The 12,668-nt window shown below is 41.2% G+C and overlaps 2 protein-coding genes across 6 annotated transcripts in view; both read left to right on the top strand.

The window, feature by feature from the left end:
- dock10 (dedicator of cytokinesis 10) overlaps positions 1-3,857 on the top strand; it is a 69,439-nt gene extending 65,582 nt beyond the window's left edge. For 4 of the 5 annotated variants that reach the window (XM_078246201.1, XM_078246200.1, XM_078246199.1 and 1 more), the window contains exons 52-56: positions 12-222; positions 309-499; positions 1,075-1,175; positions 2,348-2,486; positions 2,949-3,857. In XM_078246201.1, the coding sequence (XP_078102327.1) occupies positions 12-222; positions 309-499; positions 1,075-1,175; positions 2,348-2,486; positions 2,949-2,996 (690 nt within the window). In that variant the 3' untranslated portion in view covers positions 2,997-3,857. Of the gene's footprint in view, positions 1-11; positions 223-308; positions 500-1,074; positions 1,176-2,347; positions 2,487-2,687; positions 2,761-2,948 lie in introns of all 5 variants that reach the window. The other variant, XM_078246203.1, reaches the window with a different exon arrangement.
- A 225-nt stretch (positions 3,858-4,082) lies between these two features.
- On the top strand, positions 4,083-9,373 carry LOC144515395 (uncharacterized). The gene is made up of 3 exons (XM_078246204.1): positions 4,083-7,603; positions 8,128-8,350; positions 8,563-9,373. Exons 1-3 carry the CDS (start codon positions 7,276-7,278, stop codon positions 8,690-8,692), a joined length of 681 nt encoding a protein of 226 aa, XP_078102330.1. The 5' UTR covers positions 4,083-7,275; the 3' UTR covers positions 8,693-9,373.
- Positions 9,374-12,668: the final 3,295 nt, after the last annotated feature.

Below are 12,668 nucleotides of genomic sequence, written 5' to 3'. Positions count from 1 at the left end.
TTTAAATACAGGTAAATCCCAAAGACCTGGACCCCAAGTTTGCCTACATTCAGGTGACGTACGTGGTGCCCTACTTCGACGAGAAAGAACAACAGGAAAAAAGGACAGATTTTGAGAGACATCACAACATCAAGCGCTTTGTGTTTGAGACTCCGTTCACTCTGTCAGGGAAGAAACATGGAGAAGTGGAGGAGCAGTGCAAGAGACGCACCATATTGACCAGTAAGTATTTGTTTAAAGCCTTACCTGTCAGAAAACTATAATGTAGAGTTGGTCTGACCAAAAGGTTTTTATTTCTTTCTCTTCAGCGAGTTCCAGCTTCCCCTACCTAAAGAAGCGTATCCAGGTGGTGGAGCAGCAGAGCACAGAGATGAACCCGATTGAGGTAGCAATCGATGAGATGTCACGTAAAGTTTCTGAGCTCAACCAGCTCTGCAACATGGAGGAGGTGGACATGATCCGGCTGCAGCTGAAACTGCAGGGCAGCGTCAGTGTCAAGGTGGGGATTCTTCCAAAATACAGGTTTTTGGTAGCCTGACAAGCCAGACCCACATCAAGATGTTGGGTCTGGGAACTCACCATTGGCAGGGCTCAATCCGAGGGGCGGGATAAACGATTGTCTTTCAAATTCCCTCTGCACGCAATAGGATAGCGCTACAACCAACCAGAGCAACGCTACTTGATAGATTAAACCTTTGTCGTATCCGGTCGGCAAAACTCCGAACACATCTTCCTTTTTTAAGAATGACTTCAGTGCTTAACTCCAAGTCGTCCAGAGTTGCGGCTAAAGCCAGCAGCAGCAGCCATCTTCTTTGTTTTCAAGTAGCAGGGAATTCACGCAGAACCGTTGTAACTCTACCGTCATTATGTTAATCCCGCCCACTGACTCTATACACGATCTGATTGGCCCGGCTAGAGTTTGGCTTTTCCAGCTCGCAAGCCAACGGAGAGTTGCTAGACCCCCTGGCTGCAAATTACATTTGCTGCCGATAGGGTGCGTCTAGATTTCTAGGCTAGGATTTTGGGGGAATATCGGTGCTTTGTTTTGTCTCACCTGATCGTTCCCTTTTCCAGGTGAATGCTGGGCCCATGGCCTATGCCAGGGCGTTTTTAGAGGAGAAGAATGCCAAGAAATACCCAGACAACCAGGTCAAACTGCTCAAGGAGATCTTCAGGTAGGATTAAATGCAAAATTCAGTGCAAAGTGTTGTGGATTTTGTTCCTAGCATTTCACAGTAGGTATGTATTTTGCATGAAGGTTAGAATTATGTTATTTTATATTGTGTCTATGAACACAACCTTATAATAAAACCAAAACAAGTGTACTATATGACATGTACTTGCACATGGGAAATGCAGTTCAACACATCTGTAGTTCCTAAAAGATCCAGGTGTGTTGGAAACTCTGCTGAAACAGCAGCAATTCTTTTTTAAATGCTACAAAATATGAATACAAATCAATAAAAAAAAAGCAACCAGGAAAACTTCAACAAAACAAAATTTGATTAAGTATATAAGAAATTTAAAAAAAGTAAATAGTCCACAAATGTCAGAAAGACTGTCCTGCATCTTGTTCGCGAGTGCAGTGATCCCCCTTAAAGTGTAAACCCTGGGGGTGTAAAAAGCAACATTATGCCAGTTTTTATTAATCCACACCCATCATTCAACATGTTTATATAGTTTTGAATGCTTGTTTTAGCACTTCATCAATTTTATAAGTGAATGAACACGAATCAACACCAAATAATTGTTACAGCTTAATACATTTTGACAGTGTTTGACTGTGTTTTTGTAAGATAAAGATTGTTACCCAGATGATTAAAGGTTAAGGTGAAGTGTATAATTCGCAGTGCTAATAATAATGGCAATCTTACAGTCAAGCAAACTGTCAAATACATGTGAATTAAAGAGAAGGAAAACCTCCATAAAGTGCAGTTCCTATTTGATTTCTGGTCCTATATTACACCTTAGGATTTATGCAACAATCTCTTTCACAGTGTAAACTCTTAAAGCATAAAAAGCATCCTGCAAACCTGTTTATGGGGAGCCCCGGTAGCTCACCTGGTTGAGCGTGCGCCCCATGTACAAAGTGTCAGTCCTTACCACAGCGGCCACAGGTTCAATTCCAACCCATGTCATTCCCCCTCTTTCTCCCCTTTCCTGTCTTCAGCTGTCCTGTCAATTAAAGGCCTAACATTCCCAGAAAAAAAACTGTTTATTTATTGGCAAGAATTTGTTAGATCCTAATAGTTTTTGACAGTGCAAAATAAAATCCTGACATAGATCATTAAAGGTCAGGTTCAATGACATGATAAGTAATCAGTCAAACTTGGTTCGCACCCTGCAGGCAGTTTGCAGAAGCCTGCGGCCAGGCTTTGGATGTTAATGAGCGTCTGATCAAAGAGGACCAGCTGGAGTACCAGGAGGAGATGAGAGCCCACTACCGGGACATGTTGACTGAGCTGTCTGGCGTCATGAATGAACAGGTCTCACTCACTGTGCAATGACCAATGAATGTCCAGACTTATGTTACTACCACATTGTTTGTTTTCTTGCTCATTTGCATGGCATTATGAGCATCATATCTTCCTATGCATTATTTTATGGAGGCATTTTCATGTGGATCAGCTTCTGTTTTTACTTCATGGTTTCCTCTACTTCTTTTCCAACTTTTCCTGTCATTACAGCTACAAAAAAGTGTTCTTGCTGCCAGCACCTCCTCTCTCTCTCACAGCTCTCTGTCCACTCTTTCTAAGACCGGTATGTCATGTCATCACATTCCTTCATAAAAGACATCTTGTCACCTTGCTACTTGCTTACCCCACTTTATCTTTCCCCCATATCTCACAGCCAGTCTATCCAAGAACCAAACTGCTAGTCTCGTTACTTAACCTCCTTCTGAATTTTCCTGTTCCAATGCAAGCTTCTTTATTCTTGCTTTTGTGCAGATTCCTCACACAAGACAACCAGGAACGGAACGGCACAGCGCCTACTAAATGGTCAATAGACTCTCAAGAAATCCTTTGTGCCAGGGAGGACATTTTGTTTGCTCAAAAGAGGCTCATTTGCTTGTTTCTGACTGTAGCTGTTTCCTGCTGCAAGGAGCAGCAGGCTAGTGGAACTGTGACTGATGGCGAGTGTAGAGAAAATAAGGGAAGAAGTGTGTAGACTGTGGTCGTACTAGTCTGTAGTCCTGTCGTTGAACGTTGACTATCTACAGTAGAGGCCAGGCTGCTGGACTGTTAGCTACTGTTTGTTTTGGTTTTAAAGACTCAATCCATGTGTCATATGGATTCCTCTGCCCTGCCAACTGATTCATCAGCTTATATACTGACAGACACACTCAAGACAAGACACAAGAAATACACACAGTTCATATGTTCACACACACAACCCCACAACATGCGCCTTCTCTCCACAACCCAGTCCCTTTAGAGAAGAGTGACCTTACCGAGCTCGAGGTGCGATCAACCATATATGTAACATATAGCTCTCTGGTGCTTTTTGATGACAGTTTTTACCCATTTTCTGTGGAATATCATATTGTACTTCAAACTATCTCATGAAATCTCGTAAGATGACTGATGTGAACAAAAAAAAAATTGGATTACAAGTTTTTTAGCGAAGCATCTGAAGAGTTGAACGCACCTCCAGTTCCTGTTTGAATGTAGAGCAGCTCCACATTGCTACTTTGTATCTTTGCTAACGTTCTGGAAATATCAGCTTGCCGATTTCGAAATGGAAAACAAAACAAAAATTGTTTTGTAACATTTTTATGATTGAAATTGCATTGTTATTGTTATTATTTCCTGTACTGTTTTGAATTGTAAATAAGAAATATTAATATTTAAAATGTTTGACATGTTTCTTTTTTTTTTTTATAAAATATACAATATATAAATATTTGTTTAGCTGAATTAAAAAAAAAAAGGAACAAAAACTAAAGTTTTATGTATAACATTTAAATAAAATTTGGTTAATGTCCAAAAGGTCTGCTTATACTTCAGTCATTTTCCATTTCATCCACTGTCCTGATTCTACAATCACGTGTCTTTTATTGCACCTTAGCTTCAGATCACCCTTCCTCTCACTATAGCTCATGTTCCTCCGTATGTTAATCACATTAATCCAGGGTTAAATGGGATAAAATCGCTTTCTAAAATGAAATTGTGCCTTGACTGCAGCTGTGCACAGCAGCCTCTCATGTCCTGTCTATTGACTGAGCCTGAGAGCAGAAAGTAGCTAATTATAGATAGTTGTGAGGTCCTTCACCTGCACAATATATTGAAATGTGTGAAATAGAAATGTGTAATGAGCCAGCTGAAATAAAGAAGAACATCACTTTTTGCCTTGGTCCATGGTGCACAAGATAATAGGCAGCGGCTGTATAAATCTTTAAATCCATCAGCTCCTAATACCAACTATATTGTTTCCAATTTGAACAGATACAGTAGTGTAGACTTTAATAATCAGACAACAGCTCAGTAGAGGTTGAACCACCATTTGTCATGTGTGAAACTACAGTACATCTTCAACTTTCATATCCTTATTCTTCAGTTGTACTCTGTATTGTCTGCTTTTACATGTAAAAGATGAAAAGGCTCCGCTGCATCAAAGCATCCAGATAAAAGAGGTTAGGGTTGTTTTTGACCACAAGAAATGCTGTTAGCTTTAGGTCAACCTGTCATGTCATCTCCCTCTAACGTCACTGTCACAGGGCCCGCGCTGCTATGTTTACACCTAGAAATGTGAGGCACATTGGCTTGTAGGATCAAATCAAAATGTACTGTAGAAACTCGGAAAGGCAGGATTACTGTTGCCGTACAGTAATCCTGCTCTAAATAAATGGACAGACTCCACAGACTCCACACTTTTGGATCATTGATTTATGTTTCAAAGTCAGAGGGGTTAGAACAAAGTCAGTGGCCAAAATGAATCCAAATCTGAGCAGTTTGTTTTGATCTGACGGAGCCGTGGAGGCTCTCATCATCACTGCTATGTGTCTGTGTATTGTTTCGGTCTATCTATTTCAGACTGGCTCCATTGTGTTTACTCTGGAGTTGTGTTTTCCTTTATGCTTCACATGTTCATTGTTGACTCTGTATTTCACTTTAACCATAATTGACATCCCAACCACACTATTTTATGAGTGTGTGGGCAGTTGGGACACCATCTGGAAATAGGAATTAGTAAAGAGAATGATTTAGTTTTAATTGATAGCAGGGAGAAAATATGTTTGAATTGTCTGTGCTTCTTTTCATTCACTTAAGTCATTTGCTGAATGTTACTTTTCCTCTGATAGACTTTGTTGTAAGTATGGTTTCATTTGAAATTTGAATATGCCATACTGTAGTTCAGATGTTTTTATTTTGCTAACTAGCCATATATATATATATTTTTTTTACATTACTTGCATACAGTATTTTGTGTGTAACTACTAGCCTATACTAAAATGACCCTTGGTGTAGTTTTGTGTTGGAGCTTTGTCTGCAGTATTACTGTTCATGGTCTGTTTGCCTTTCTGTAACTGTAAAGGGTAACATCAGTGGGTCCAGGGTAAAGAAACTTGTTATTGGGACATATGAGGTTTCATTGAAAGTGAAATGACTGACATTGAGCAGTTTTCCATGGGATCTGGTGTCACTTTTTCCAATAGTTGAGTATAATTACTGACCATAGAGAGAGAGAGAGCAGCAGAATGGTTGTTTATTTATTGATGCTAAGCCTACTAAGGTTGTGGCACTGTGCATAAAAAGCGGTTAAGTGACCCTGAGCATACAGCTGGTGGTAAAAGCCAGCATGCGGTCCTCCATCTCTCTCACTTGTCTGTTTTTATCTCTGTCTGACAACACGGCTGACACATTCAATGCATCTGTCTCTTCACTCGCCCTCTGTGGTCGCACACCTGAGGTGCAGCAGATTGAGTTTCACTGACCTCCTGTCTCTTCTTCACAAACTCCTTTCCTTCGAGCCGATCAGTATTTCTCCTCTCCTCTGTCTCATCTCTCTCACCTCCCTCCCTCTCTGCAGCCTATTTTGTGAACCAGAAAGAGGAGCTGATTGGGTTTCTCTCCTCTACAGACCGGCCTGTCTCGCTCCCAGTGGCCTAGACTCTGGCGGGGTCAGGTTGCTCTGAGCCAGCAACATTCAGTCTAGGTCACAGACGACAAAATGTTTCATACCTGGTAGCCAAAACTTTTTTTATATTATTTTAAAGTATGTGGGCAGTGTATACCTCTTTTCATGTTGGAGTCAGGTGAGCTCAGATACTGTCTGGTCTACTTATAATGGGTTACAACCTGTGGCCACATGAGCTCCCCTGCAGCACCTGCCCATACAGTCCCGGCTGTGGAGGCCCCAATGAGTGTAATTATCTGTATTTCTTTTCCTTTGTGTGCGGCCTGCCTGTGTTTGATGTCTGTTGCAGTGATTCCTCCTCTTATTATTTATCAAACGCCTGTTTTGTTTTCATGTGTTTTCTTTCCAAGTTGGTTGATCCCCTGACCTCTGCCTTTATCAAACATCATGCATATTCATGAGACAGAGGACCACATATTTAGTATCCCTAAATTAGAGGCCAACCCTCCCACACGTCTCCATCCCTGTCTTCTGAGTGAAATGAAAGAAACATCTTTGTGCATCGGCTCCCAATTGTACATGTGTGCATTTCAAAAACATAAATCCAATCTATACTTGTATAATTGATCAATTTGATCTTTGTTTTCTTATATAAATGATCTTCTGCATCACTATCAGAACAGAAGAAAATACTGATACTTTCTCAGTTTCCTTCCTACATTTATCTTTGCTGACAGATGTAATTAATATTTTATAGGGAGGATCTTGTAATCCCAACAGAGACATGGACATTACAAGAGAAAGAGTGAGGTGCCAAAAAGCAAACAAATCTGATCCTCCCCATCTTCTCTTGGGCTAAAACATGAAGTTGCTACACATGATGTATAGGACCCAAAAGTTGTCATAAACTTTAGGTATTTCAGAGATTCTGTATGTTTAGTAGGTCTCCCGCCATTCAAGCTTTAGTGCAGTGCACATTTCATTTCCGACCCCTGCTTAGTTTTCCTGTAACTGGACGCCGGGGCTGATTAATAAAACATCCGTTGTGTGCTGCTGGCTGATCACCGGAGCCCTTTCAGCTGTATAAGTGGTGAAAGGCGACAGAATCTCCCCAGAACAAGATCTAGACTGAGATTGAGGCACACAAAACAGAGAAAGGCACACAGCGGGAGGACCACAAAACCTTTTGGGAGCAGCATGTTAAAACCCCAGCAGCACGGTGAGCTTCTCCTGCACGACCCGCCGGTTTTTGGGAAGCCGTGGTACTGGCAGCGCAGCAGCAGCGCCATGGCGAGCAGCCGCAGCCTGGCGCACGTCATCCTGGAGATGCGCGATGAAATCAAGAAGCTGGAAGCGGAGAACCGTGAGCTGCGGGGAGACTACGGTCAGCGGTCATTCAGGGCCATGCCAGGAGAAACCAGCCCGGTGTTTTCAGCAGCAGAGCAGCGGGCGGGAATGGAGGAAAACCCGTATGTAAGCCTGAGGCGAAATGCGTCTTTGCCAGTCCTGGAGGGACCATATAAAGGTAAGAGAAGGGCCTGTTACTGCACAGTGGTTCCTTTTAAACAGCACCATAGACATAAAAAGTTATACGCCACATTCCAATAGCACCAATGCCTGAATTGTAAATTAAAATAATTGTTATAAAAAGAAAAAGTGATATAATAATTATTTTTAAAATGTACCACAGCACTGCTAAAACCAATGAATAACGATTCACCATCACACTTTTATTAAGTTGGAGGTCTCACAGCAGATTAAAAGAAGAAATGCTCAAACTCGTCATCCCATAATGCAACTCAATTGCCTCTTATGGAAACATTTGAACAGAAATGCATTCTATGCACAGCAACAAAATGTGAGGAAAGTACAAGAAAAACGGTGTTTATTGTAAGACATGGAGATTTTTAAATTGGCAGAAAAAGATGACATGACATGTCATGACAAGTTTGAATATCAGAAAATGTCCCTAGTGTTTTCTTTCCATAGCTATATCTGCACTGTGGAAATGAATCCATTCCAATGCACCATGTTCATGTTATTTCACAGAAGACGGTGTCATGACTGTACGAAGATACTCCATAAGCTCCAACTTGTCTGGTGTGACCATGACAGAGGGAAGGACTGACAGGGCACAGCCGAGTGACTCTGGATGGGGAAGATTACAGGAAGAGATCCAGCAGGGGAATAGCATCTTTGGTAACTCAGCCAGAGGAGAAGTAGGACAAGTTACCAACAGGCACTCCCTACAGGAATATGTACACAAAAACAGGTACAGACAGACTTGTCATGTGCTTTTAATTCCAAAAATGCAGCTTTAAAGCAAAATTCTTGTATACAATGTGGTTTACATTGGAGGTGAATGTTCTCCCCATTACTGGTCAGTTTTAATGTGTTTAAAGCTATGTTGTCTCTCTACATACACCTTTTCCTACGATGCAGCTTGGTAGCCACAAAACTCTTGTGATTTCTTTGACCTTTCAGGGCCAAGGTAAAAACTGTCACATTCCTTCTACCTGTGGATGATATTTACACCAACCGGCCAGCTCTGACCAAACACCAGGAGGAACCTAAAATCACTGAGCTGGCTTCCATCACTGAGACAGATTCCTGAGAGAAGCAGCACTTTTACAGACTTAATACAAAAATGCACACATGAACCGAGCCTCAAAACAGGTTAGCCTCTTCATTTAGGTCCGTGTTGATTGGGCTCTTAATGAGTGAGCCAGCGGACCGATTTTATCACACCTGACCACACAAACAGAAGACTCTGGTTACAGGTGTTGTTTTCACCCGGCCATCGCAATCCAGGCCCGGTTAAAAGTGATAAGACACGGGGCCCTCTGCAACGGTTTCAGATGTCTGGACTCCTCTCCCAACCTGGGGTGTCGTTTCAGAGTAAGACACACACCTGCAGGTGACGGCCCTTTTACAGTTTGACAGTTGTGGTCACTAACTCAGGCCTCGTGAGCAATATCAGACTCAATAGTTAATCATCTTTGTTTCTTTTCACGATGTAAACTGAAATGGGTAGTCAAGGGGCCAGGTGTGTTTCAATGTGTTCCTAAAGAGTGTGTATAAAGTACACATCACACACTGTAGCGTCAGCTTTCGTGTATGGAAGGCTCCCTGTAAATATACCAGTGTTTGGCATATTCATATGAAAATGTAAGTAAGGTCCCTTTAACAGTCATTATAAGCTATTACATGTGATAATATGCAGTGTTATGAATTATGTTTGGCAAAATTTAAGAAGCTCATTTATTGTAACCATTAAATCTCAAAATAAATATATTTGAGTATTTCTAAGACTGGATATACACCTGCATTTTGTGTTGTACAGACACATTTAACTGGACAGGACACATTATACTTCAAATGAACTTAAAACTACTACTTTTTACAATGAGTGTTTACCAGTTTACCTCTAGTTGGATATACTGCAGATTTTGCTGGTTTGAAAATGAAAAGTCACGTAACTAAATGTTTTTACCTTCTGCGCCAATAGGATTTATTGAGAGTCAATCACTGACAGAGAAAATGCATTTATTATTTAGTTTGCCAGACAGATACATGGGCTACAAGCAAAGCATATACTGTCAACTTCAATGTAATATTTGATCTGCTACATCCAACGTATCACACATTTACTCAAGGGAAACAATGATCAATGCAGAGAATCTATCTAGCTGATGTAATGGCTTTATAGTGAGAATGATACCATTGACACCAAAGCTCTTTTGTCAATGGCTGGTGTTCAATAGCACTTTGGTTGATGAATCATATATAGTCATGTAGCCATTCCGCAAATCATTAGCAGCTCACATGACCACACAGAACCTGGTTCGGGTGCGTTTGCTTTGATTGTTGGTTTCCACAGCACTGGTAATCAGCTGTTGTTCCTCTGTGTCCACATGGCTGTCGCTCTGTAAGCCATCCGTGTTTTTAATTACTTTTATTTTATTATTTATTTATTTACTGTTTGGCCAAATTCATCTCTATCTTTTAACCGTTCTTGAGCTCCATCCTCTGATTGATCATCAGTGTGCAGGCTTCCATAGCTCTCTGAGTCCTGGAGCGTGATGGCTGGGTAGCTCTGGGGTTCAAACATATGTGATGACTTGGGGGTTCACTCAGGCTGTCTCCATATTTCATAGGGATCAAGCAAAGGCCATCCTTACGCTGCCTCTGAAAAGCTACGACAGATGAATAAAGTGAGTGAGAGAGGGAAAGAGATTGATGTATAGCTGATGAAGACAGGAGCAGGGCATTCAAAATGAAACAATTGGCAATTTAAAGTCCTTATTCCCCAATTTAAAGGACACCGAGTAAATCACTAGATGTAGAATTAGAGGAATTTGTCAGACATCAAACAGACCTGTTCTGTGGAGACTTGGCTTGTTGCTCATTTGGCTGTTCTGCTGTCCAGCCCCAGTATCCAGGTCTGTGAGACCCATTATCTGCTGCTAGCTGACTCCCATGTTCCTTTCAAGAAAGTAAGTGGTCATTCTGCCCTTCCCCTTTACCTCTATCTCCCTTTGCTTCTGGATAACAAAGCTTTTATCCTCCTAGGAAGTCCTAGTCCTAGGAAAATGTGGACAGAGTATGTGGAAATCAGAAAAAGGAAATCACAGGGTTCGTGGTACACAACGTCAAAGTGTGTATGAACGTTTTCATGCATGAATATGTGCGTACTCACTGGTAGACAGTTGGGCTCAGGTGTATCTTGTTGGGAAGGCCGTGACTCTCCATGCGAGATGCAGTGTTGACTGTGTCTCCAAACAGACAGTAACGAGGCGTCTTCTCTCCAACTACACCTGCCAGTACAGGACCAGTGTGGAGACCCACACGGATCTACAGAAATACAACAAGCCGAAGAACAGATGCTGCGTTATGACAGAAGAGAGCAAACACACATTTTGTGCGTACAATTGTGGTTTAATCCTTAACACAGATGCATTTGCAGCGGTGGAAGAATAATTCCAATAATTTACTTAAATAAAAGTATCATTACCACTATAAAAATACTTAATTCTAAGTAGAAGTCATGCAAAGTTTTACTCAAGTAAAGTACGTAAGTAAAGTATTACTAACAAAATGTTCGTAAATTATCAAAAGTAACACACTCATTATGCAGAACGATCCCTATCAGTTTAGTAGGGATTTAAAATTTTAACTTAAATCTTTTCACTACATTTCTTCCCTCCATTGCTGAGGTAAAAACAAACATACAAACGGTTATCCCTTTAAATATCTGTGTCAAAAGGTTAAATCTGTCATGTATACCTTGTAAACATTTGCATGTGCACAGTTGTGAGTCGGTCGAATGGAAGGTACATGGAGTTAAGCATAAGGTCAATTTGGATTGGTTGACACAGGGAGCAGATGTTAGTGAAGGTTACCACATCACTGAAGAGTATGGTGTACTCTTCACATTCTCCTATAGTATACACAAACACATACTGTACATAAAGACACAGCAGTCATATTAGACACATCAAACACAAAACAACACTCTGATTATTCAACATGTATAGCATTTGCATTCCATTAACCTGCTTCTACTGTCTTGCCCTCCTTCAGCCAATTAGCCGCATGCTTGGGCAACATGGCATACAGCAAGTTCTCCGTCTTCCTCCTCTCCTCCTCCAGTTGCTGAGACAGAAGGCGGAGCTCCTCTTTTTTTCCCTCCAGCTGATTGGACAGCTCGATTTCAGCCAGTCGTTGATTGAGCAGGATGAGGTGACGTCATGGGGTGAGATGTCAGAAATGTGAAAGCTCCTAAAGGCTTCTCAGCAGAGGAGAAGCTTGATTGAGCATACAGTCCAAAGAGGGCATCCAGATCATCTGACTTACATAGAACAAACAATAATACTTTTTCTATCTGCTTAGGGTAGACAAAGTATAGTTTGGGATATTATTTTTTCGTCCTCTACCTCTGAGCTGCAGCATGGTCCTGTCCTTCCACACTTCAGGCATCATGTCCCTGCGTGTCTGCAGGACAAAGTGGCTGTTGATGAACTTCCTGATGCTGGAGATGGTGAAGGTGAATTCAGGGTGCACAATGCTGAAGTAAAGGTCCAGATGGATGCTCATAGTCTGGAGCCCAGAGCTGCTACTCTATGGAGACAGCTGTGTCCCTCAGATAGACACAGGCTCATCCAGAAGGAGCTGTCCAGTCCAGCCTGGTGCTGAAACCAACGATTAGCTCTGCAGTCCTGGACGGGAAACGCAAATATTTCACATCCCAATGATGTATTTTTAAGCTAAGAATAAATACCCACAAGAAATACCCTGCTACTTAAAAATAATATAATTTGTTTGACAAGGCAATTTTTACATACTCGCTACAAGCTAGTTGTGATAATTATTAAGCATCTTTCCAATATCTATTATAGGCTGTAGGGTAGTAGTTCTTTAAAATCTAAACTAAAAACTAAAATAAATATTTAAAACTAGATGTATGGTAGCCCATAGGGACAGTATCAAGTTTTGGCCAACAAAATACAGGGCTCATACATTTATAAATTAAAAATATGTATTCTCATGTGGTTCGCATCTAGATTCATATTTATTTTATTTTTGTAAAA

Source organism: Sander vitreus, chromosome 3 (assembly GCF_031162955.1).
Source record: "Sander vitreus isolate 19-12246 chromosome 3, sanVit1, whole genome shotgun sequence".
In the NCBI taxonomy this organism is placed as follows: Eukaryota; Metazoa; Chordata; class Actinopteri; order Perciformes; family Percidae; genus Sander; species Sander vitreus.
The sequence above is the reverse complement of the archived record's forward strand: the minus strand, read 5'-3'. Positions and strand labels throughout refer to the sequence as shown.